The 27,453-nt window shown below is 44.2% G+C and overlaps 1 protein-coding gene across 1 annotated transcript in view; it reads right to left on the reverse strand.

Moving 5' to 3' along the window:
* LOC126199101 (cytochrome P450 6k1-like) overlaps positions 1-27,453 on the reverse strand; it is a 90,572-nt gene that overhangs the window by 37,569 nt on the left and 25,550 nt on the right. The window contains exons 2-3 of the mRNA XM_049935851.1: positions 25,079-25,335; positions 195-514 (exon numbers count right to left, since the gene is read on the reverse strand). Of these exons, the coding sequence (XP_049791808.1) occupies positions 195-514; positions 25,079-25,329 (571 nt within the window). The 5' untranslated portion in view covers positions 25,330-25,335. The remainder of the gene's footprint in view (positions 1-194; positions 515-25,078; positions 25,336-27,453) is intronic.

Consider the following 27,453-nt stretch of genomic DNA (forward strand, 5'->3'; position numbering starts at 1 on the left):
CTTTTGAATGGAAACATTCCATGGTCCCGGTGTGCCGGGAGTTCAGTTTTCCTCTGACTGTAGGCAATATTTTGCCTCCATTTTTGGTTGATTTGGATGTATCAGCTAAGTCCCAATTTGGCGCTGCACTGAGAGACACGAACTGCTTCTTTCTGGTAGTGTGAGAGTAGAGGCTGGAGCAGGAAGGCACTCACCGAAGGCGCAGTTGCTGATGACGTCGGTGGTGAAGCGGGCCATGATCTCGCGGACGTCGACGGCGCCTTGCAGGAGTCCGAGCAGCTGGTCCGCGCATCGATCGACAATGGGTGCCATACGGCGCAGGTGGCCAGAGGTGAAGGCGGGGCTCAGCTTGGAGCGCAGCACGCGCCAGCGCGGGCTCCTCATCAGGAAGAGGTTGGCGTGGCCCAGCGGGTCGCGGAACTGGCCCGTGCGCGCGTGCCGGTCAGGGAACGACGCGAACTCGGACACCAGCACGCGCTGCACCAGCTCGGGGTCGCGCACCATCAGCGCGGGCCTGCGAACAAAGTACAATTATTGAACTGTATGAAAAACACCTAAATTAGTTACAAACTTTATTCAGCATGTAAACATCACTACAGGTATTCGGAGATAAGTTATGACATGTTCTATATGCCTCCCATCATTGGAGATGATGTGCCGCAGACGGATAGCGAAATTCTGCATGACCTGCTGAAGCGTCGGAACATATATGCTGTCGATGACCTCCTGAACGGCTGAAACTTCCTGGCAGATTAAAACTGTGTGCCGGACCGAGACTCGAACTCGGGACCTTTGCCTTTCGCGGGCAAGTGCTCTACCAACTGAGCTACCCCAGGCTGTGGCTAAGCCATGTCTCCGCTATATCCTTTCTTTCAGGAGTGCTAGTTCTGCAGGGTTCGCAGGAGAGCTTCTGTAAAGTTTGGAAGGTAGGAGACGAGATACTGGCAGAAGTAAGGCTGTGAGGACGGGGCGTGAGTCGTGCTTGGGTAGCTCATTTGGTAGAGCACTTGCCGCGAAAGGCAAAGGTCCAGAGTTCGAGTCTCGGCCCGGCACAAAGTTTTAATCTGCCAGGAAGTTTCATATCAGCGCACACTCCGCTGCAGAGTGAAAATCCTGAACGGCTGTTTTTAGCTCAGCAATGGTTTTGGGGTTATCGCTGTACACTTTGTCTGCAATATCGCCCCATAAAAAGGCGTCGCATGTGTTCAGATCCGGAGAATACGGCGGTCAATCGAGGCCTATACCAGTGGCTTCTAGGTACCTTGGAGCCAGAATGTGGTCCCCACAGTCTTCCTCCAAACATCACACACTCTCCTACTTCGATGGGGTCGAGCTCCGTCTTACATGAACCATATCTTGTCGAAATTAGGATCACTTTGGATAATGTGGATGGATTCATCTTCCAAAACCTTCACGTATCATTCGGTAGCCATCGTGCCATCGAGGAACATCACATCGATTATTTCGTAACTGAACATTGCGCGGCACACAGTCACCTGTTGAGGGTGAAGAGGCTTCTCGATCGCGAAACACGGATTCTCAGTCCCCCAAATGCGCCAATTTTGCTTATTGACGAATCCATCCAAATGAAAGTGTGCTTCGTCGCTAAACCAAACCATATTCACAAAGTCCTTTTCGTCAGTTTTGCGTTGCCGAAACACAACCGCTATTCCATGGCCCTGGGGCTTAATAGGTCATAGGTTTGAATTTTGTTTGGGAAGAAGTGAAGGTCTTCAACAAAAATTTGTCAGTCTTCCGTTTGATCCCTATCTGTTGTGCAGCTAGTCTGATCGATTTCACGGGGCTGGTTTAAAACACAGTGACTGTGTTATTCATGTTTTCAGGCGTTGTCGCCATTTTTGGACGACTGATATTGCCAACACTGTCATCACGAACATTATCCGTTCTCTCAAACTTGCGAATCAAGTTCTTCATTGCTAGCACACCTGGACCGGTTGTCTTCAGCTTGAACTCGGTCGCATTCCCTTGAATCGCAGTTGGGCTATTATTGCTCGCATAGTATTCCTCCTTCATAAGTGCTATACGCTCAGGCACTCTGTACCGTCACATTTTCACGCGCAAATTGTAACGTCCTTTAGCAAAAGACATATTGTGTAGTAAAGAAAAATATTGTGTATTATGTTTTATTATTGTATGGAATTATGTATTTTTTTTCATTATTTATTTTAGATAATATCTGTGTCGGCGAGTACTGAAACCGCACAGACGATAAATATCATACAAAGATAAGAATATACCACTAGTATAAATAATACAGAACGAACATTAATTTCTCTGTCTTCTTCTTGGAGTTGTACGAGTAAGATAGCCTGTGAAGCTGCAGTAAATGCTAAAGTAGTCTTCTTTTGTCATGGTCAACAGATGTACGCCATTACGTACTCATTGTAAAAGGTGTGTATTAGTTAACATATTTGAATGTTTTGAATAGAGTTATTTAATGAAACCTTGCATTATTATTTGTAATAGCTTGCTTGGAATATTATCCCATCCTTTTGAGACATTTTCAGTTATTTAAATATTACCCGTGGTGCAGAGCTGCGCTACGAACGAACGAGCCGCTGCCGCGGCGCATTCAAACTGCAGTAAAAGAAATCGATCATACCGCAAAGAAGCGGGAAGGTAATAGTGAAATAAAATCATCTTTTTCAGCTTCCGGACTTGCAGAGCAGAGCAGCAGATTTTATGATGTGTTTTGCAGGTTGACGCGGGCTGCTGATAATATATTGCTAACAGTACAAAAGAGATAATTTACCTTCGTAACATAATAGGAATTTTGCTGTGCTTAGTTCTGGTCTGGCAAACCTTATAGTGAAAACGTATTTTTCTCCGACAATAGTCTCATGTTCTTGTGCTAGTCGTGGTAATTATTGGTGTTTTACTCTTAACAAAAATCCACTGCAAAATTTTGATGTTGAACAATCTTCGTGAACTGTAACATCAGTATTTCATAACAAAGTAATTTTCATTTTCAATAGCTATAAAGTAGGGAAGATATGTTGACTTTTATAGTGAGTTACAGTAACGGAAAATGTTCCTTTAATAGAAAGCCAGATACAGAACAATAAGAATCCAATATATTCTGTTTGTTGAAAATTAATGATTATAAAGAAATTCAAGGCACAGCATTACTGAAAGGTATTTCTCGGCTCTTTTCGTATATGCGTTATTACGCGAGCAATAATAAAACAAAATAAATAGAAAAGAGTATTTACGAGTCGTGAAAAAATGGCCGACAACAACATGCATGTGCATACTGATTCCCGTCACGCCCCGCGGCCAGCCGTGCAGTTTGAACGTGCTAACGATTCTGTTTCACATATTTCAATAACTGTCACACTGTTAAGTCACGTCAACTCGGGCAATAAACCACTTCCCTTCAATGCCTTACAAAGATTGACACACTCTGCTCTAAGTATCCGAAAGCTTTGCGATTGTTACAATTGGTTCGTCCGAGATACGGTTGCCAACACTGCAACCACGCGAATGTGTTCGGCGCAGTCATTCTCGAAATACCCGTGGTTTGCGTCTGGGAGAAAGATGTGCAGGTGGCAGACAATGGACGCCTGCAACTGGTTTCGACTGACCAAAGGAAACCTGCTCCAAAGGTATCAGTGCGTGCAGCGCGTAGCTTTTTGTGATCAGTCTCGTAGTCTTGTTGTTGAAGAAAATAAGTATTAGTTTCCTGCTAGCCTCTGAAATGAACTACACATCTCACTCTTTTGAAAATTTAAAACATCCTAGCGGCTCACTTCAGACTGGATATGGCGTAGGTAGAAACATGGACGCTGTAGTGTAACACGTATTTTGGTGAAGCTAAGCTACATACCAGATTCATAAGCACCGGACACATTGCCGCCAGTGCCTACCAGCTAAACGAGTGATAATTTTTCTTAAAATTAGATAATTTCCAGCACTTCCAATTTTTAGCTATTTATTGCACTGTAATTTATTAACGTTGGCATTAATTATTTGCAATTTTTTATCATTCAGCAATAAAATTTGTGTTACTAAACTCAACGAGACAAGTTTATCATTTGTGTTACTAAACTCAACGAGACAAGTTTATCAAATTTGTCATCGTTTGTATATAATGAAAATGTGTAAAAGGAAGCAGGATGTTGATGAGGAAAGTGGCAAGTGTCAGAATAATTCAGAACTCCTTCAGTTTAACATTATGTACATCACTGCTTCTCCAAAAAAGTGCCGATCACAAGTGGGAAGCACAAACATTTGACTCAATTTCGATATTTCTAGAAAGCCTGCATCTGTACTTAATTATTTAACTAATGAAACATTGCACCACTTACGTATTTTTTCATGCTTAGCACGACGCATTTCCAGAATTTCTCATTGGCGTCATCAAATATGTACATTAATATTTTGTGTGTTGTACTGCCTCCCTCGCACTGGAGAAGTCATTTTGAAGTTATAACGTACTGTGCCTCTTCCATTATGCCTAAAACGACATACTCGCAAAAAATTGTTCACACTGTTTGTTTCACACTACATGTGTGGTTCAAAAATGGCTCTGAGCACTATGGGACTTAACATCGGAGGTCATCAGTCCCCTAGAACTTAGAACTACTTAAACCTAACTAACCTAAGGACATCACACACATCCATGCCCGAGGCAGGATTCGAACCTGCGACCGTAGCGGTCGCTCGGTTCCAGACTAAAGTGTATGTGCGGTTTTCTGCATTATGGAGGAGGCCCAGTATCTCATGACGCCACAGTACATTGCAAGATAGGCATAACACATATACAGACATTACACAAAATACTTATGTAAATATTCGCACTTGACTATGAAAATAAATTTTCGAAACTCATAGTGCTAGGCATACGTACCAGATGCAGTGTTTCATTGCTTAAATCAAAAACGTTTGAGGAAAGGTGTCAACTAGCGTACAGGTGGACAAACAACGGAACACGGGAGTTACGCGCTCGAGTAAACGCAAAGGTTTCTGACGGTCGAAACTATCGCAAAGGAGCGCATGTGCAGTAGATACAGTTTAAAAACCGTTGCACTCTTTTATGATGCCTTTCCGCGAACGAATCTAATGTAACTGCCACAGGGACTGTTCAGCACTAACACACTGGTTTACCACGTGTGTCTGTTGTGTCTGTTGTGAAGTTCGGTGGTTTTCCGTGTCTGTATTACTAGTGCACAGTGCCTCCACACTAAAATTAGTACTTCAAAAATGAAAGGCAGGAAACTAAATAGTCAATCTCAGCAGACTGTACACAACGTTTTAATGTTTATGGAAGGTGAGTCATCTCAGGGAAGGAACATTCCGGTGCACTAAGTTCAGCTGAGAGCGCATATGGCCACAGGCGTTTCGCGTTAAGCTATCTAGAAAATTAAAAGAGAAGGTAGGCTATGGACATCTATCGGAGAAAGGAAGTTTGTAACACCAGATATAAAACGGAAACTCAAAACAATTACAGTGATAGTTTTGATGAAGCCATTGTTTAAAACTTTTATCTGATCGAAAACGAGAGTGCCTATAGTGAAAGGAATTAAACAGGAGTTGAAAGAAACTGTAAACTCTCAAGCAACGATAGTTGTGGAAGGAATTAGATTTCCACTGGAAGGAAACAAAATCATTTAGTTTCATATTGTTAGAGAGAAGCGACATCCGCGAAAAAGAATTGCATATTTGAAGCAATTAAAAAAAGAAAAAAAAACAGGGAGGAAAACACAGTACTTGTTTACAACTCACCGTCTCTTCAAACCGGTATCAAAGGGATAGTACCTAATAATATCCCATGCAGGCGGTAAAAATTGTTACGTGGAAGTCAAATCAAGCAACGGAAGATTACCGCAACCACATGAACCAACAAAATTATGAAAAGTGGTTGACAGAAAAGATGATACCCAATTTAAAATCTAACTCTGTACTAATTTTCGTCAATTCTCCATATCACAACGTTAAAATAAACAAAGCTCCGACGTCTAATTGAACTAAAGACGATGTTAGAAATTGGTTAACGAAGGAACTTATCACTGAATACAATTCTACTCCAGTGAATTCTGGAGACGCCCCGGACAGCGGTGTGATGCCAGCCTGACTGTCGCCAGCGGTACGACCGAACAGCCTGGAGTGATGGTCTGGGGTGTCACTCCTTTTCCCAGCAGGACCCCTGTGGTTGTCATCCACGGCACCCTTACAGCACTCCCCGTTTTGTTGCCCTTAACGCAAGCTATCCTCTGCTCACATTTCAGCAAGATAATGCCCGTCCGCACACGGCGAGAGTCTCTACTGCTTGTCTTTGTGCTTGCTAAGCCCTGCCTTTGCCAGCAAGGTCGCCGGATCTCTCCCGAATTGAGAATGTCTGGAGCATTATGGACAGCGCCCTCCAACCAGCTGGGATTTTGAAGATTTAACGGGCCAGTCGGACAGAAAATCCCTCAGGAGGACATCCAGTACCTCTCTATCAATCAATGCCAAGCCGAATAACTGCTTGTTTAAGGGTCATAAGTGAACAAACGCGTTATTGACTTGCCTTATTTATGAATCTCTTTCTCTTGAATTAATCATCCAACTTTTTTGGTAATTTAATCATTTGCATGTCTTTACATGTACAGTACATCACATCTACAGATTTCCATATCATTTGGATAATTCCTTTGTGGTGCATCTTTTTTTGTCTTAAGAGTGTACGAGGCCCATTCTGGCTACTAAAAATAAATTAATGCTAGCAGCTTCATGGTGCTTGAGCGGTTGAAAAATGAGACTTCGAAGGCCACGTCGCGTCAGGCAGAGTTCTGTTTTGTTCGTCATTGTGTAAGCAGCATGCCGGACGGTGTGGCCGTGCGGTTCTAGGCGCTTCAGTCTGGAACCGCGTGACCACTACGGTCGCAGGTTCGAATCCTGCCTCGGGCATGGATGTGTGTGATGTCCTTAGGTTAGTTAGGTTTAAGTAGTTCTAAGTTCTAGGGGACTGATGACCTCAGAAGTTAAGTCCCATAGTGCTCAGAGCCATTTTTGTAAGCAGCATGAGATTGAAATGGACTGTATTATTGTATCTTCCGCCAGTTGTGAGGTATGTTCTGTGATTCATCTCCTGCCAGTTGAATGACTCAACGCGGACAAAATTCATCTTCGATTGTTTCGGATGTATGGGAATGGGATTTTGAGTGATGGTGTTCTGAGGGAGTGATGCAGAAAATTAAAGGCTGGTCGCACAGGTGAGCATGTCGAAAGTGGTCGAGGAAGACATTCAGATAGAACATGAATTTATGTAATATGTTTACGAAATTGTGTATTAGAGACGTCTTTTCTCAGTTTTCGAACTTTCGGAAAATCTGACTAAGATTTCAAGGACAACTCTCTTTAACGTTGTCGCAGAGGCTTTCGGTTACCACAAGTCTTATGCACGGTGGGTACCAAAATGTCTAATCGATGTTCACAAAACCGAACGAATGGGTAAGGCCTCGATTGCCATCGTACGAAGTGGCGTAGTGGTTAGCGCACTGGACTCGCGTTCGAGAGGATGGTTCATACCCGCGTTCCACTATACAGATTTAGGTTTTCCGTGATCTCCCTAAATGGCTTCAAGCAAATGCCGGGATGGTCCCTTGAAAGGGAACGGCCGATTTCCTTCCTCATCCTTCATACAGTCCGAGCTTTTGCACGGTCTCTAAATGGCCTCGTTGTCGACGAGACGTTAAACCGAATCTTCCTTCCTTCCTCAATAACCTTCAGCGCTACAATGAAGAGAGGGAGGATGTTTTGAAGAGGACCTCACGGGGAGCGAGACATGGATGCAGTACGTGATCTCTGAAACTAAGGAACAGTCAAAACAGTGGGTGCACACTCATTGTCCCAATGAGCTCAAAAAACTCAAGCAGATGCTATCAAATCTCAAAATATTTGGTACAGTTTTCTGGGATCGCAAACGATTTTTGACAATAGGCTGTATGTAAATAGCGTTTGAGATAACTGTGACATCACAGATTTTTTGTGAGCCTCTTCCTAAACTCCGAAGGGAAATCCAAAAAATGTGGTGATTACCGAAGGAATGACAATGCTTGACTCTATACTGTGAATCGACTGAAGGAAAGACTCAGACTTTTCAGCAGGTAGATTTTCGAACATCCCCCCTTCCGCTCCTTTATAGTCAGAACTTGGCACCAAACGACTATCGTCTCTTCCCCAAGATGAAGACCTGGCTAGCTGTTCAGCATTTCACTGCCAACGATGAGCTCAAGAATGCTTTCAACAACTGGATGAAGCACTATGCAGCATCTATTCTTGATGAAGAGGTAAAGAAGCTGGCATCATGGTATGGCAAATGATTGAATTTGGATGGTGACTACGTGGAGAAGTTCTGTCAGCATGTAAGTACAGATTGCATATAAAAATGTTCTTTTTTTTCTTTTTTTAATCGGCACTCGGAGGTTAATTGATGACTATCTTTCATGACTTCCTTATAGGGTCTCCAAACAACAGAACAATACCCTATAATTGCTCGCACTAGTCTCTTGTGGGCGATTTCCATTACACAGATGCACTACATTTCCCCAGACCAATTCCAAAAAAAACGAAGTCCTTTATTTGCCTTTCCTGTTACAGGTTTTACTTGATCATCCTACTTCATACTGCTTCTTCATGCTATCTGGAAATACTTATACCACGTGAAATGGTCAATGTGTACATCACTGACCTTGAGAATAGATACTGCCGGGTGCAGCATCTGGTGGCTGGCTTATTTATTGCGCCGGTCAGTTATTACATTGTCTGCTCCGCTTGCTCCGGTCGGCATCCTCCTACGTCGCACTGGAGGTAAACAGGAGACCACTACTTGGAAACTCTGAGTTACTTGCCGGTGACCTGGGTGCGGTGTCCAGCACTACGACATAATTACAGCTCTCCAGAGACGTGACTCGTAGTGATCACTTGGCTGTGGTGTGCGAGAAGGGAAGTATGGATAAACTTCGCAGAGCTTGGCGCAAGGTGCCGAAGATAACAAACACTACCTAAGGACAGAGCCAACTTCGCGGCTTACATAGCCACGCAGAAATAACGTAGACGCGCTTAGGTGGAGAAGTTGCAATGTGTGCAGGCTTCATACTCTCATCTACGCCTCGTGCTGCATTGTGACGTAACTAACCACCACGCTTGCTTAGGCCCCTAGCAATTGAGTTGTCAGTTTCCGGTAACGTTCAAGTATGAGTTGTCAGTTTCCGGTAACGTTCAAGTATTGCAGTGAATCTTCAAATGTTTGACATGTTTCTAGCTCAAGTATTGCAGTGAATCTTCAAATGTTTGACATGTTTCTAGCTTCTAAATATTGTAAATAGCATTTTCCATTAAAATGTGTAGCTTCGACTATCCATGTTTTTCAGTTATCCGGAAAGTCTCTGGTGCTTGCTATAAAGCCTGGTTTAGGATATTTTCATTCAGATATCCTAACTTCATTTAGCAGCAAAATCATCCCATCAACTGTCTATAACACATTCTTGGTGACACAAAACTTCATTTATACAGCAACAGCTCAGCACATACTTGGTATAACAGAAAACATGTAATGTAGCAACTCCACGTACGCTAGGTATAAGTTAAAAGTTTATTTAATGCTCGACTACTACAACATAGTCTCGGTATAACACATAACTGCATGTGATGTAGCGACTATTACAACATAGTCTTAGTATAACACAAAACTTCTTGTGACATAGCGACTATTACAACATAGTCTTAGTATAACACAAAACTTCATGTGACGTAGCGACTATTACAACATAGTATAACACAAAACTGCATGTAATGTAGCAACGACGCACACCACATCTTCGACGAAGGCGTATTCTTGACATCAGACACATGGGAGAATGATCACTTGTTTATTAGAAGCCACACAAAATTCTACTCGGCGTATCTTCATTTTGTTCGTAAACAGCTTCGGCATTATAAGTCAGCATTTCAAACAGCTTCGGCATTATTAGTCAGCATTTCGGCTTCCCGTGAAGGGGCTGAAAAACGAGAAATTATGTGAGTACGGGGCTAGTGTGAAGCCCTGGGAGCTCCTAGCACGCGGTCTGTGGTCAGAACATACCTCAGTGTCATTCTCCCAACTGCTTCGACGCCGCTACCTCCCCTGCCTCTGCTCTCCCCGTGACTAGGACACGACGACGGCTTCGCCGAAAACTCCAGTCTTCACAGTCTCAACTTTGGCCAGAACAGCTTTTTACAGCTGCCGAGGTTTGTATGCAGCAGCGATGTCATCGGGAACTCCAAACTCCTTATTCTCTCAAAGCCTCCTGTTACGAGTTGTGTGGCTTTCAAACTGTGTCACGAGTGATTAGCATTTCTCCTTTTATAGCTTTCCGACAATGTTAACTTAGGTTTCCGTGGAAATGTCTCGTGACGTTTTAGCTTCGGCTATTGTTTTAAAAAACCGCCTCATTACATATCCATTTTAGATGTGTAACCAAGGAAGATCGATTGTGATAATAAGCAACGGGCCGTCTATTCGTTATAAGTACTCCACTTACGTCGAAAATTGAGAGAACATGTTTGAATATTATTATCCAAGTCGCATCCATTTGCCAGGAGGCTACTTTCATGTTGCCTTCACAATTGCATCACGCAATGGAAGGCGTCACACGCCTGTAGAGTTGCAATTGGCGTGTGCTCGTCCATGTGAAAGCGAGTGCGACCGAACCGCTTGGATAGCGAGTCTTAGAGAACGACTTCCGCCGCTCAATCGGCTTCGGCACAAGGATGCAATGCTCTGGGTGTATGTAGTGCCTAAAAACCCCGGCGAACGTACAGAGAAAAGACAATTTTGTGGAACAATCGTCCTCCAGTTGGAAGCAATTTTTCGCCGTGCACAGGCGCCTACGAGAGTCTGGGTCAGTCAAGCCGCAGTGAGATCGCAAAAGTCGGGTCTAGTGTAGCAGGGGATACCAATGACGTCAGAATTCGCCAGTGAGCATGTATTACAAAGATGAAAGAGCTGAGAAGAATGTTCAGAAACAAAGTAATGCCAGAGAGAAAAACTGTACTTCACATATATAAGGGCCAGTAGTATTTTCACGTTAACGATATCGCGTGTTTGTATCTTAGTATTTCTCTGCAAAATACAATGGAAAGAAATGAATGAAATATGTTACTAGCAAAGAGTACATCACGTTACATGTATGTCAGTTGTATCTCGAAAGTCTTTCGAACTGTATTGCTTAAGTGCAGTACGGGATACAAGTTCAGCGTAGTCGATTTCTTAGTTTCAACTAGCATTGCTGTCCTGTTGTTCACTTGAACTATGTAGCCCCTGCTTCACTAAACCATAAATGAAACAACCTGATACAAATAAAAAGCTGATTCGAAGTGTGTTGCTAAAGTACAGTATGGAATACGAGTTTGTCGTAAGTCGATTTCTTCGTTTTCACTAGCATTACTGTCCTGTTCTTCACTTGGACGATGTATCCTCCGCGTCAGTAAAAGCTAAGTGGAACACGGGATACAAATTGTAGATGTGTTGTTTATTTCGTCTCGGCTATTAGTAACAGTCTTTTCTTACGTACATATCAGTACTACTGATGACAGAAGGACCTACGTATGTAATATATTTATACCAGACTTCCGTTGACCTCGATATATGTACGCTGGTAACGAAAAGGTGGAAATAGACGTACGTTACATTTGCAACCCGTACCTCAATTGAACTACACGGAGACAAGAAGACGACACATGTACAATTTGCATCCCGTACTTCACTACGGCGTACAGTTTTCTTGTTGCCTTGGACGCTAATAGTATCCCATTCTTTACCTGAGCTATATAGCTATACGCAACATTTGTATCTTGCTCGCCAATTGACATACATAGTGTCAGTGTAAAGGCGAAGTGAAGGACGGGATACAAATTTTAGTTGTGTCGTCAGTGTAAAGGCGAAGTGAAGGACAGCATACAAATATTAGTTGTGTCGGGGGTTTCGCCTGTAATATAGCAAGTACACATTCGAAAATGTTTTACTGATACTAGTGCTAGGAAACGAAAGAAGATCGACAGCTGAGAAATTTCTATTACGTACTTCACAACACGAAAATACACATATTGGTGGAATAAAACAGTGAAATATGTCAAAATTGTGAAATACTGTGCAAGAAGCAAATGGAAAAGTGAGCTTACCACACGGAAATATCGAGGAATAACCGAAGCTCGCCTAGACAGACAGTAACGAAAATTACATACCCACAAACAGACAAATACATTTCTATAAACGAAAATCCCCTGCTTCACTAGACCCAGAAGATCGACAGCTGAGGAATTTCTATTACGTACTTCACAACACGAAAACACACATATTGGTGGAATAAAACTGTGAAATATGTCAAAATTGTGAAATACAGTGAAAGAAGCAAATGGAAAAGTGAGCTTACCACACGGAAATATCGAGGAATAACCGAACCTCGTCTAGACAGACAATAACGAAAATTATGTACCCACAAACAGGCAAATCCATTTCTATAAACGAAAATAAGACACTAAAATTTGTTCTACAATAACAAACTAATACTCCAAATTACCTCAATATCATTACGAATAATTATTTTAATGTACAATGATAGCGCTTATCCGGAACACAGAACTGTTTAATTATCTAAGCCTCGAAGTGAAGACCTTACTATCTATGACTAATGTATGACGTCATTGGTCAAAGCCGACGGGTTGTATCCCCTGCTAAACTAGACCCCAAAAGTCTTCGACAAAGAATTGTCCTCACAGAAGAAACTGAGTAGACATTATTGGACCATGAGCGAAAGGAACGAATTTTCTCGGAGCGGAGGAGTACGCGCTAATATGAAACTTCCTGGAAGACTTACACTGTGTATCGGATCAGCACTCGAAACCGAGACGGTAATTTCCAAGAATGATTGCCTATCGAAGTCGGTGGGTCCAAACAATACATACCGAACGTGCGATCATAAATCGATCATGCGACTCCGGTAGCGGGCGTTGTGATCAATGATTTCTGATCGTCATTTTTATCTGTTTTCCGTCATTCTCTTACTTGCTCTAAATTACATACCTACGCGAATTATTTGTGAGTTGCTAGGGAAAGTCAGACGATTTACGTCGTTAGTCAGTGGGATGTCTGGTGTTCTTGGTGTTATTTCGGCGGATTCTCTCACATCGAAGAATCTAATTCCATGTTTATAAAGCACAGAAAATTGTTCGACTTTTTGTCGCAAATATGAAGTACTACTGGACGAGGAAAGAAGGGACTGTGTAGACGGTGGTGGTGCGAAGTGTAAGAACAGTTTCGATGCTGAAATACCGTTACAATTTCATTGCGGACAGTGCGGAAAACGGACGAGTATACATTGTTCGACTCTTCCAAATTATCCATCCAGACCACCGTAATGGACTTCCACATGACGACAACACCGACGACGAGTAAGGTAAGTCATCTCCATTGCAATTACAGGTATTTTTGTAACGCTCTTCTTTTGTCGATTTGCTGTAGTGACCAACGTAAACATATTCATAACGCCCGCCACCGGAGTCGCATGATCGATTTACGATCGCACTTTCAATGTGTATCGTTTGGATCCACCGACTTCGATAGGCAATCATTCTTGGAAATTACCCCGAGATCTTTACCTTTCCCTGGCAAGTGCTCTACCAACTAAGTTGCCCTAGTACGACGCACGACCCGTCCTCACAGATTTACTTTTACCAATACCTCGTCTCCTACCTTGCAAATTTCACGGATTTTTCCCTGCGAAACTTGTGGAAATAGCCCTACTGGAAGGAGGGATATCGTGAAGACATGGTTTAACCACAGCGTGGGCTTCGAGGAGTGCTAGTCCCGCAAGTTTCGCGTGAGAACTTCTGTCAAGTTTGCAGGGTAGGAGATGAGGTACGGGCAGAAGTAAAGTTGTTATGAAGGCTCGTGTGTCATCCTCGAGCAGCTTAAAAAAAAAAATAATAATAATAATAAAATAAAAAAAAGTTCAAATGGCTCTGAGCACTATGGGGCTTAACTTCTGAGGTCATCAGCCCCCTAGAACTTAGAACTACTTAAACCTAACCAACCTAAGAACATCACACACACCCATGCCCGAGGCAGGATTCGAACCTGCGATCGTAGCAGTCGCGCGGTTCCAGACTGTAGCACCTAGAACCGCTCGGCCACCCCGGCCGGCCAAGTAGCTCAGTTGGCAGACAATTTGCCAGCGAAAGACAAAGGTCCTGACTTCGAGTCCCGATCTGGCACAGAGTTTTAATATGCCAGGAAGTTTCGCATGGGAGAAGATTCATCGGCACCCATCTTAGCCTATGAAGTGGTTATTCTACGTCTTCTCAATGTAGCCTGCATATAGAAGTGTGACACGTCAGGTGGTGAGTTCTATTACGACTCTTAATCACGTAGCAGTCGGAAGTTAGTACGATGGGCTTTTAATAAGTGGTGCGTAACATTTTTTCTCCTCCAATTTCGGTTGAAATGAATACGAAATTCGTTACGAGATACCGTGGAATATTCCCGCTTCAGCCTCTATAGTTTTATGAAGTTCCGATAGGAGTTGGAGCCACACCTAGCCTTCAAAATGGCATCTGTAACGGAAGTGCGTTCCAGGCAGAGAGCTCTCTTTGAGTTTCTTTGCCGCCCGCTGTGGCCGAGCGGTTCTAGGCGCTACAGTCCGGAACCGCGTGACTGCTACGGTCGCAGGTTCGAATCCTGCCTCGGGCATGGGTGTGTGTGATGTCCTTAGGTTAGTTAGGTTTAAGTAGTTCTAAGTTCTAGGGGACTGATGACCTCAGATGTTAAGTGCTATAGTGCTCAGAGCCATTTGAACCATTTTTTTAGTTTCTTTTGGTGGAATACTAGAGCATCACAGATACTCAAAGGTGCTTGCAGAATGTCTGAGGAGACCCGGTAGGGAACAAAAGCAGGGTGAGTCATTGAGCGAGGCGTCTGTCATCATCGCAACAAGGTGCGCACACCTGTCCGATCTCCCGCGTGCCAGCCGGTCGCACACAGATGTGACTCCTGCAGTGCTGGAACGTGCACTGAGTCTCATTCGAGGTGACCGGCAAATCATAATCAAACACCTCGCTGTACAACTGGACGTCTTTGTTGGTAATGCTGAAACACGTGCCCAACAGGTGGGTACTGAAAAGTGTGTGGCCTCTGGGTTCTTTGCCGTCGAGCAGAAGACCATAAAGACCAACGGCGGACCGTCTGTGCGGAATTGCTTGCGAGTTACGAGGCTGGTAGTGAGAATTTTTTACAGAATATCGTCTCAGGCCACGGAAAATTGGTTTATTACTTCCAACAGGAAACAAAACGGCAATCCATGGAGTGGTTGGTTGGTTGGTTTGGGGAAGGAGACCAGACAGCGTGGTCATCGGTCTCATCGGATTAGGGAAGGACGGGGAAGGAAGTCGGCCGTGCCCTTTCAGAGGAACCATCCCGGCATTGGCCTGGAGTGATTTAGGGAAATCACGGAAAACCTAAATCAGGATGGCCGGACGCGGGATTGAACCGTCGTCCTCCCGAATGCGAGTCCAGTGTCTAACCACTGCGCCACCTCGCTCGGTAATCCATGGAGTGACGCCACACCACCTTGTAATGTTTTTGGCTTAGTCAGCCTTCATATTAGGCTCCAAGAAGCTGTTCCCAGAGCAGTGGAGATGCAAGAAGTATATAGATGACGAAATGTGGTGTGAGGTACCTGTGACAGATGTTAGATTCGGTACCATTCCCGTGAGAAAGACCGCCTGCATAATGCTACTGCTCTGTGATTGGCTGCTGTGTTCGGAGCAAGGGCGCCAAAACGTTAAAGAATAGTTATTATTATTAGTTAAACCACTCATTGGAATGACTTCACTTTTTAACATAAATATCTCTCAACAGCTGACTATCAGTCAGTCATTTTAGAATTATTAAAAACAATTTAAATCAAAAATAAAAGACTGACGAAGCTGCAGACGAAGCACTGCGGAAGCGTTCGGGTCACGCCTTTTCTGGTATGGCGCAAGAAGTGTTTCGGGCTGTTCGTCACTCTGGACTAGGCAGTCGAGAAGAACAGACATATTGTCTGTCATAGGATGTGTTTACAATTTTTATTTAAGTAGCTGTTCGCCACTCTGGATTAGGCAGTCGAGATGTACAGTCATGTTGTCTGTGGCAGGATGTGTTCGCCAGTATTCAGTATTAAAAGAATCACTCCGGTAGTGATGAGGCGCAGACACGTGCCACAAATAGTGTAAAGATACATTTTCGTAAACATTGTGTTTGATCGTGTACTTTGCTGTATCAGAAGGTGTTGTATTAAGATCATGTAGTCTCCTCGTGTGGCTATATTAAAATACGCGAGTGGCATCCCAAAGAAGTGATACATTATTTCAGAACAGAACCTCGCTAAAAGTCAGTTTCAGCCTCAAGATACAGAACCTACGACCTGCGTGCTGTTTTCTGCGTTGGGGACATCAACTTGAAGACAGCAGGTTAGTGAACTATAACAGAATCTTCGTATTCCACACAGTGCAGTGGAAACAACTAGGCGCCTCACGTGTACTGCATGCACAGTGACACGCCATCTGCAGTAATGCAGAGGAGGTAGAGGAGGATGATCGTTATTAACACCAACAATCAATTCATTCTTCCATTCTTGCCGTAATCTCTCCTCCGGAGAAAAAGTTCAAAGCCGCACCCTCGTCCGCTAAAGTCATGGTAACAGTCCTCCGGGACTCTGAAGGGGTTATTCTGTTTGCATTTCTGCCTTATTGTGCAACGATCAACTCTGAAGTGTATTGCGCTACCGTCTGGAAACTGAAGAAACGACTTCAGCGCGTTTGTCACCACAAAAATGCAAACGAACTTCTCCTTCTCCATCTCAACGCAAGGCCTCATATAAGTCTGCGCACCCGAGAGAAGCTCACAAACCTTCACTGGACTGTTCTTCTTCATCCATCCCACAGTCCGGATCTCGCACCTCCCGACTTCCATCCCTCTGGCCTATGAAGGATGCACTCCTCAGCAAACAGTACGTGGGTGATGAGGTGGTTACTGACGCAACAAAATGTTGGCTCCGACGTCGACCGGTAGAGTGGTCCCATGCGGCTATACAGGGTGAGTCACCTAACATTACCGCAGGATTTATTTCGTAAACCACATCAAATACTGACGAATCGATTCCACAGACCGAACGTGAGGAGAGGGGCTAGTGTAATTGGTTAATACAAACCATAAAAAAATCCACGGAAGTATGTTTTTTAACACAAACCTACGTTTTTTTAAATGGAGCCCCGTTAGTTTTGTTAGCACATCTGAACATATAAACAAATACGTAATCAGTGCCGTTTCTTGCATTGTAAAATGTTAATTACATCCGGAGATATTGTAACCTAAAGTTGACGCTTGAGTACCACTCCTCCACTGTTCGATCGTGTGTATCGGAGAGCACCGAATTACGTACGGATCCAAAGGGAACGGTGATGGACCTTAGGTACAGAAGAGACTGAAACAGCACATTACGTCCACATACTAACACCTTTTTATTGGCCTTTTTCACTGACGCACATGTTCATTACCATGAGGGGTGAGGTAAACGTACACACGTGGTTTCCGTTTTCAGTTACGGAGTGGAATAGAGTGTGTCCCGACATGTCAGTCCAATAGATGTTCAATGTGGTGCCCATCATTTGCTGCACACAATTGCAATCTCTGGCGTAATGAATGTCGTACAAGCCGCAGTACATCTGGTGTAATGTCACCGCAGGCTGCCACAATACGTTGTTTCATATCCTCTGGCGTTGTAGGCACATCACGGTACACATTATCCTTTAACGTACCCCACGAGAGAAGTCCAGAGGTGTAAGATCAGGAGAACGGGCTGGCCAATTTATGCGTCCTCCACGTCCTATGAAACGCCCGTCGAACATCCTGTCAATGGTCAGCCTCGTGTTAATTGCGGAATGTGCAGGTGCACCATCATGCTGATACCACATACGTCGACGCGTTTCCGGTGGGACACACTCTATTCCACTTCGTAATTGAAAACGGAAACCACGTGTGTACGTGTACCTCACCCCTCATGGTAATGTACATGTGCGTCAGTGAAAAAGACCAATAAAAAGGTGTTAGCATGTGGACGTAATGTGCTGTTTCAGTCTCTTCTGTACCTAAGGTCCATCACCGTTCCCTTTGGATCCGTACGTAATTCGGTGCTCTCCGATACACACGATCGAACAGCGGAGGAGTGGTACTCAAGCGTCAACTTTAGGTTACAATATCTCCGGATGTAATTAACATTTTACAATGCAAGAAACGGCACTGATTACGTATTTGTTTATATGTTCAGATGTGCTAACAAAACTAACGGGGTTCCATTTAAAAAAACGTAGGTTTGTGTTAAAAAACATACTTCCGTGGATTTTTTTATGGTTTGTATTAACCAATTACACTAGCCCCTCTCCTCACGTTCGGTCTGTGGAATCGATTCGTCAGTATTTGATGTGGTTTACGAAATATATCCAGCGGTAACGTTAGGTGACACCCTGTATAGGCCCTCCGTGTAAGGCGCCGTAAGGCCGTAGCACTGAACAGAGATTATGTAGAAAAGTATGTTTCTTAGCCAAAAGAGTGAGGAATAATGTGATGCATTGAAATTCTGAATCAAACCCAACAGCCTTAAGAAAAAAATATATTGTATTATTTATCAAAAGTCCTTCGTACAGTTCTATGTTCAAAGAAGCATATTAAATAAATTTCCTATCACGAACAACCTACGGCTAGTATTTACATCGGGCAGATATTTTTACAAGACGGAGCCACACCTTACTTCAATTTTTATTGCTAAAAAGTTACAGGTCTTGTGGATGGGAATGAACAGTGTAATGAGCATGCACTGTGATTAGATAGTAAACCCAAGTAAGACGAAAGTAATGAGGAGCACCAAAAATGATAGTAACGGTAAACTTAATATCATATTAGGGGTTTTCAAAGCAGACAAAATGAAGGAATTCTTCTATTTTGGAAACAAAATAACACGTGCTGAACAAAGCAAGGAGGACATAAGAAGCGGACTAGCGCATGAAAAGAGGGCGTTCCTGACCCAAATAAGCCTTCTAGTGCCGAACATCGACTTTAATTTGAAGAAGAAATTTCTGAGAATGTCTTGAGCACAGCATTGTGAGGAAGTGGGTCATGGACTGTAGGAAAACTGGGAAAGAGACTCAAAGCTTTTGATATGTGGTGCTGTTGAAGGATGATGAAAATTAGGTAGCCTGATAAGATATGAGGAGGTTTTCCGCAGAACTAGTAAGGAGAGGACCGTGTGAGAAACCCTGACAAGAATAAGGGGTATTATACGCTGTCCAGTCACATTAATCCTTTGAGACATGATTATTTCCTGGAGGGAGGATACTTTCTCTTTGTGTGCTAATGCTGTTAGGTGATTTTTAATGATTTTAGATGCAAGATTTATACAAAAATATGCACCCGTTTTCAAGACATACTTTGTAGAGCTTGGCTACATTTTATGGACTAAAGTAACTAATTTCGAAATATTCTCTATTGTAATAACTAGTGAAATGATCATTCAATAATTACCACGCGAAATAACAATAATAATATTCGATTATACAGTGGAATATAGCGAACGAACGACATCTGTGTACACTATTGGCCATTAAAATTGCTACACAAAGAAGAAATGCAGATGATAAACGGGTATTCATTGGACAAATATATTATACTAGAACTGACATGTGATAACATTTTCACACAATTTCAGTGCATAGATCCTGAGAAATCAGTACCCAGAACAACCAGCTCTGGCCGTAATAACGGCCTTGATACGCCTGGGCATTGAGTCAAACATAGCTTGGATGGTGTGTACAGGTACAGCTGCCCATGCAGCTTCAACACGATACCACAGTTCATCAAGAGTAGTGACTGGCGTATTGTGACGAGCCAGTTGCTCGGCCACCATTGACCAGACGTTTTCAATTGGTGAGAGATAAGGAGAATGTGCTGGCCAGGGCAGCAGTCGAACATTTTCTGTATCCAGAAAGGCCAGTACAGGACCTGCAACATGCGGTCGTGCATTATCCTGCTGAAATGTAGGGTTTCGCAGAGATCGAATGAGGGGTAAAGCCACGGGTCATAACACATCTGAAATTGAACGTCCACTGTTCAAAGTGCCGTCAATGCGAACAAGAGGCGACAGAGACGTGTAACCAATAGCACCCCATACCATCACGCCGGGTGATACGCCAGTATGGCGATGACGAATACACGCTTCCAATGTGCATTCACCGCGATGTCGCCAAACACGGATGCGACCATCATGATGCTGTAAATAGAACCTGGATTCATCCGAAAAAATGACTTTATGCCATTCATGCACCAAGGTTCGTCGTTGAGTAAACCATCGCAGGCGCTCCTGTCTGTGATGCAGCGTCAAGAGTAGCCGCAGCCATGGTCTCCGAGCTGATAGTCCATGCTGCTGCAAACGTCGTCAAACTGTTCCTGCAGATGGTTGTTGTCTCGCAGACGTCCTCATCTGTTGACTCAGGGATCGAGACGTGGCTGCACGATCCGTTCCAGCCATGCGGATAAGATGCCTGTCATCTCGACTGCTAGTGATACGAGGCCGTTGGGATCCAGCACGGCGTTCCGTATCACCATCCTGAACCCCCAAATTCCATATTCTGCTAACAGTCATTGGATCTCGACCAACGCGAGCAGCAGTGTCGCGATACGATAAATCGCAATCACGATAGGCTACAATCCGACCTTTATCAAAGTCGGAAACGTGATGGTACGCATTTCTCCTCATTACACGAGGCATCACAACAACGTTTCACCAGGAAACGCCGGTCAACTGCTGTTTGTGTATGAGAAATCAGTTGGAAACTTTCCTCATGTTAGGACGTTGTAGGTGTCGCCACCGGCGCCAACCTTGTGTGAATGCTCTGCAAACCTAATCATATCCATATCACAGCATCTTCTTCCTGTCGGTTAAATTTCGCGTCTGTAGCACGTCATCTTTGTGGTGTACAATTTTAATGGCCAGTAGTGTATTCTGGTGGTCACGAACCTCTGCGGACTGCTGCGTTGACTTGCTGATATTTTCATAGTGATGCTCAACAGTTGGAAACACATGCACATAAAGCAAAGGTTGAATATTCGCAAACGTGTACCTCAGGTTTCCATTCGGAGAAAAAGCTTCAGCTGCAGCTAAGAAAAAGTAAAAGTTAATGTACACAATTGAAGTCAGAGGGTCTGAAAGGGTTAATGTGACCACCGCCTATGTACGATGTCAAAGTGCAATAGCCATTCGCAGCGGCAGGTGATAGCAGTAGTAGCAGCAGTGAGGGGTAGATAAAGCATGTCGGAAAACAGTGCAGTCGTTATTGACTAATGCGGAAACTCAGGCATTTATCTGACGTCCCAAAGGGCACATAATAGGTTTCCGGCCAAAAGTGGAAGCTAACCGCAATGGCTAAGTTTGTAAAGTATTCGCGTGCCGCCACGGTTAAAGGGGTATACCGTGCATGGCAAAATGGCGCTCTCCGAAATCGGCGCAGAGTCAATTGTGGTGCACCAAGGGCCATAGTTGGCAAGGGTGAACGACGACTGTGGAGGTGTGTACGGGCGAACAGACGAGCAGCTGTTGAGCAACTGACGGCCCAGATGAACCAAGGAGTTACTGACAGCATCTCTTCAACGGCCGTTCAACGAACGTTGCTGCGCAAGGGCCTCCGGAGCCTGTTTCATGCACCCATGCTAAATGCTGTTGATCGGTGACGAAAGCTGGACGTCAATGCCGCAACTGGACTCCGCTGGGTGGCGGAAGGTGTAGCCTTTTCAGCTGAAGCACGTTTTATGCTCCATAGGGCAGATGGCAATAATCGTCAGAAGGGTGTAGTCCGGAGAAAGGGATCGTTATGATCTGGGGAATATTTTCGGGGTGATCTAATCGTTCTGGAAGTTACAATGGATCAACACAAATATGCATCTGTCTTTGGAGACCATGGCCATCTCTACATGCAGTTTGTTTTCTCCTCGGTACGATGGCATCTATCAGTAGGACAATGCAACGTGTCACGCAACTCTCAGTGTAAGTGCGTGGCTCGAAGAGCATAAGGATGAGTCTGCCATGTTTCCCTAGCCATCGAACTTTTCGGATTTAAACCCAATCGAGAATCTGTTTGACCACCTCGTTCGGGCCGTTCACGCCGTAGATCTTCAACCGGGAAATCTTGCACAGCTGGCCACGGCTCTGAAGTCGGCATGGCTTCACATCCCTGTTTAGAATCAACTGATTCTTTTCCCGCAAGTTCACGCTGCAAACATTGCTTATTCAGACCTATTGGCAGGTCGCTACTTTAATGTGAGTGGACCGTGTAATAGTACGAGTGTTAAGGGGTCAAGAAGTAACTACCAATGTACCAGAGGGAGTTAAAGGGGGAAAAAACTGCAGAGGAAGAGAGAGAGACTGGGATACGAGGTGCGATAAGAAAGTAACGAGACTGATGTGAAAACAAATGTTGCTTACCGTTTTAGTCAAGTTTAGTGTTGTCTCCTTCAAAGCAGTTCCCTTCTGATTGCACACACTTTTTCCAGCGCTTCTGCCATTGATGGTAACATTTCTGGAACTCATTTTCTTTAATGTCGTCCAAGACCCTCATCACAGCTTTTTGTACATCTTGTGTTGTTTGAAAATGGTGTCCCTTGACCGCCGTTTTGACTATTGGAAATAGAAATAAGTCACACGGAGCGATATCTGGTGAATAAGGTGGCTGTGGCAGTACTGAAATTTGTTTTGAGGTTAAAAAATGCTGTACTGACAGAGCATCATGGGATGGTGGATTATCGTTATGCAGAATCAAATCATCAGCAATGTTGGCACGGACACAAAGAAATCTTTTACAAAGTCTTTCTAAAATTTCTTTGTAGTAGTATTGGTTAACTGTTTGTCCAGGAGGCACCCACTCTTTATGAAGAATTCCCTTGGAATCAAAGAAGCACACAAGCATGCATTTCAATTTTGACATGCGAGCTTTTTTTGGTCTGGGTGATCCCTTTGAGCCCCTTTGCGAACTTTGGCGTTTTGTCTCTGGATCGTACTGAAAAACCTACTTTCAACACCAGTGATAACATGGCTCAACAACTCTGGATTGATTTCCATTTGCTCTAACAAATCGGCCGCCACATTTTTCCGTGTTTCTCACTGTTGTGGTGTGAGATTTTTGGGGACCATTTTTGCGGAAATCTTTCTCATACCAAGATCTTCAGTTATTATTAGACGAACCGTTTCTCGATTGATGTTCAGTTCTTCTGCAATCGTTTTCACAGATAATCTTCGATCAGATTGTACGAGTTCATTCACCCTGACCAAGTTGACATCTGTATGTGAGGTTGATGGTCGTCCACTGCGGTCTTCATCTTCAACATTCGTTCTGTCGTCACTAAACATTTTATGCCAACGAAAAACTTGAGCTCTTGACATAACCTCCTCTCCAAAAGCCTTCTGAAGCTTACCGTAAGCTGTCGTCGCGTTTTCACCCAATTTAACGCAAAAAAAAAAATGGCATACCGTTGCGCAATATTATGCGGTTCCATTTCTGTGACGAGAGACACAAACACATGTTAACTTATTACAGCACAACTCGCGACTGAGCAGTTGCATCAATGTGCCGCTTGGACTAGAAGCAGCTTATAGACCAAGATCAAAGATATTGTGCCTGCGTAAGCCTGCAGGGTTGCCACATCTTGCAAAGAAAATCAGTCTCATTACTTTATTGTCGCACCTCGTATGTCATTGGGGCAAGCGCTACTCTGAGATGAGGAGATTGTCGATTGTCACAGTGGCGCATGAGAGGAATTCGTGGCGGCTCGCATTAAAAAGCATATGGACTATCAGACCAATTATGTGATTGGATTGAAGAGTTCCTAGATAACAGAACGCAGCATGTCATTCTCAATGGAGAAAAGTCTTCCGAAGTAAGAGTGATTTTAGGTGTGCTGCAGGGGAGTGTCGTAGGACCATTGCTATTCACAATATACATAAATGACGTTGTGGATGACATCGGAAGTTCACTGAGGCTTTTTGCGGATGATGGAGTGGTATATCGAGGGGTTGTAACAATGAAGGATTGTACTGAAATGCAGGAGGATCTGCAGCGAACTGACGCATGGTGCAAGGAATGGCAATTGAATCTTAATGTAGAAAAGTGTAATGTGCTGCGAATACATAGAAAGATAGATCCCTTATCATTTAGCTACAAAATAGCAGGTCAGCAACTGGAAGCAGTTGATTCCATAAATTATCTGGGAGTACGCATTAGGAGTGATTTAAAATGGAATGATCATAGAAAGATAATTGTCGGTAAAGCAGATGCCAGACTGAGATTCATTGGAAGAATCCTAAGGAAATGCAATCCGAAAACAAAGGAAGTAGGTTACAGTACGCTTGTTCGCCCACTGCTTGAATACTGCTCAGCATTGTGGGATCCGTACCAGATCGGGTTGATAGAAGAGATAGAGAAGATCCAATGGAGAGCAGTGCGCTTCGATACAGGATCATTTAGTAATCGCGAAAGCGTTAAGGAGATGATAGATAAACTCCAGTGGAAGACTGCAGGAGAGACGCTCAGTAGCTCGGTACGGGCTTTTGTTGAAGTTTCGAGAACATACCTTCACCGAAGAGTGAAGCAGTATATTGCTCCCTCCTACGTATATCTCGCGAAGAGACCTCGAGGATAAAATCAGAGAGATTAGAGCCCACACAGAAGCATACCGACAATCCTTCTTTCCACGAACAATACGAGATTGAAATAGAAGGGAGAACCGATAGAGGTACTCAAAGTACCCTCCGCCACACACCGTCAGGTGGCTTGCGGAGTATGGATGTAGATGTAGATGTAGAAACCACTTAGAAGACTGATGGGAAAACAAATCACCCTACGGGTACCAGTACAGCCAGCAGCGTGGATGTGGCGACCTCACCCACTGGCAGCAATAAGCTAAGGGATACATTAACTAGTGCTAAATAATTTTTATGCGTGTTGCGGAGGCATTACTCACTTGTGCATGAAGTACATGCCGACGTAGGGGATGCCCTGTCCCGCGTCGTAGACCCGCTGTAGCAGGTCCCTGGCGGACTCTCTCAGCAGCGCGAGGTTCTGCAGGTGGCCCAGCAGAGGGTGCGGCCGCAGCGGGCACGCCACGCCGCGCTGTTGCCAGTAGCTGTGCGACTGGCGCACCAGCCACCAGCACAGCAGCGCCGCCAGCGTCGCCGCCGACAACCACAAGCTCGTCATACCTGCCGCCTCCATGCCGACCTGCAAAACAAGCACCAATTGTTGTTGACAAATCTTTAACATATTGCAGCGTGTCAGCAACTGTGAAATGTACAACAATTAAACAATTTTTTTTTCTCAGCCTTCAGTTGCAAGGTACCTTGCAACTGAAGGCTGAGAAAAAAAAAATTGTTTAATTGTTGTTGAGCCTAACACTGCCACGTCACTCCCACATACCTATGGTACATGTTGACCTGCAAAGAACACGCAAACCTGCATTTAGCTTCACAGTACCGTAACCATAGGATCTCGTATTAAGTGTTTTCGATGACAATATAAACAAAACGTAGATGTTGCGAATTTAAACAATAATGTTTCAATATCGATACTCCCGGTAGCTAAGTGGCAGTTCCGCCCTCCCTTATGCCCTCACCGACGACGCAAGACATACCCCCACTCTTCTACTACTTCGGGAACTTTTACATTGAACACAGCTATGTCCGTATCTCAGTACCACCGACGAAACAGGCGTCGGCGCGGGATATACAGGGTGTTACAAAAAGGTACGGCCAAATTTCCAGGAAACATTCCTCACACACAAATAAAGAGAAGATGTTATGTGGACATGTGTCCGGAAACGCTTACTTTCCATGTTAGACCTAATTTTATTACTTCTCTTCAAATCACATTAATCATGGAATGGAAACACAGCAACAGAACGTACCAGCGTGACTTCAAACACTTTGTTACAGGAAATGTTCAAAATGTCCTCCGTTAGCGAGGATACATGCATCCACTCTCCGTCGCATGGAATCCCTGATGCGCTGATGCAACCCTGGAGAATGGCGTATTGTATCACAGCCGTCCACAATACGAGCACGAAGAGTCTCTACATTTGGTACCCGGGTTGCGTAGACAAGAGCTTTCAAATGCCCCCATAAATGAAAGTCAAGAGGGTTGAGGTCAGGAGAGCGTGGAGGCCATGGAATTGGTCCGCCTCTACCAATCCATCGGTCACCGAATCTGTTGTTGAGAAGCGTACGAACACTTCGACTGAAATGTGCAAGAGCTCCATCGTGCATGAACCACATGTTGTGTCGTACTTGTAAAGGCATATGTTCTAGCAGCACAGGTAGAGTATCCCGTATGAAATCATGATAACGTGCTCCATTGAGCGTAGGTGGAAGAACATGGGGCCCAATCAAGGCATCACCAACAATTCCTGCCCAAACGTTCACAGAAAATCTGTGTCGATGACGTGATTGCATAATTGCGAGCGGATTCTCGTCAGCCCACACATGTTGATCGTGAAAATTTACAATTCGATCACGTTGGAATGAAGCCTCATCCGTAAAGAGAACCTTTGCGCTGAAATGAGGATTGACACATTGTTGGATGAACCATTCGCAGAAGTGTACCCGTGGAGGCCAATGAGCTGCTGATAGTGCCTGCACACGCTCTACATGGTACGGAAACAACTGGTTCTCCCGTAGCACTCTCCATACAGTGACGTGGTCAACGTTACCTTGTACAGCAGCAACTTCTCTGACGCTGACATTAGGGTTATCGTCAACTGCACGAAGAATTGCCTCGTCCATTGCAGGTGTCCTCGTCGTTCTAGGTCTTCCCTAGTCGCGAGTCATAGGCTGGAATGTTGCGTGCTCCCTAAGACGCCGATCAATTGCTTCGAACGTCTTCCTGTAGGAACACCTTCGTTCGGGAAATCTGTCTCGATACAAACGTACCGCGCCACGGCTATTGCCCCGTGCTAATCCATACATCAAATGGGCATCTGCCAACTCCGCATTTGTAAACATTGCACTGACTGCAAAACCACGTTCGTGATGAACACTAACCTGTTGATGCTCCGTACTGATGTGCTTGATGCTAGTACTGTAGAGCAATGAGTCGCATGTCAACACGAGCACCGAAGTCAACATTACCTTCCTTCAACTGGGCCAACTGGCGGTGAATCGAGGAAGTACAGTACATACTGACGAAACTAAAATGAGCTCTAACATGGAAATTAAGCGTTTCCGGACACATATCCACATAACATCTTTTCTTTATTTGTGTGTGAGGAATGTTTCCTGAAAGTTTGGCCGTACCTTTTTGTAACACCCTGTATATCATGTCCTACAGCAGAGGCGCCCACCAAAC

The sequence above is a fragment of the Schistocerca nitens genome, chromosome 8 (genome assembly GCF_023898315.1).
Source record: "Schistocerca nitens isolate TAMUIC-IGC-003100 chromosome 8, iqSchNite1.1, whole genome shotgun sequence".
NCBI classification, from domain to species: domain Eukaryota; kingdom Metazoa; phylum Arthropoda; class Insecta; order Orthoptera; family Acrididae; genus Schistocerca; species Schistocerca nitens.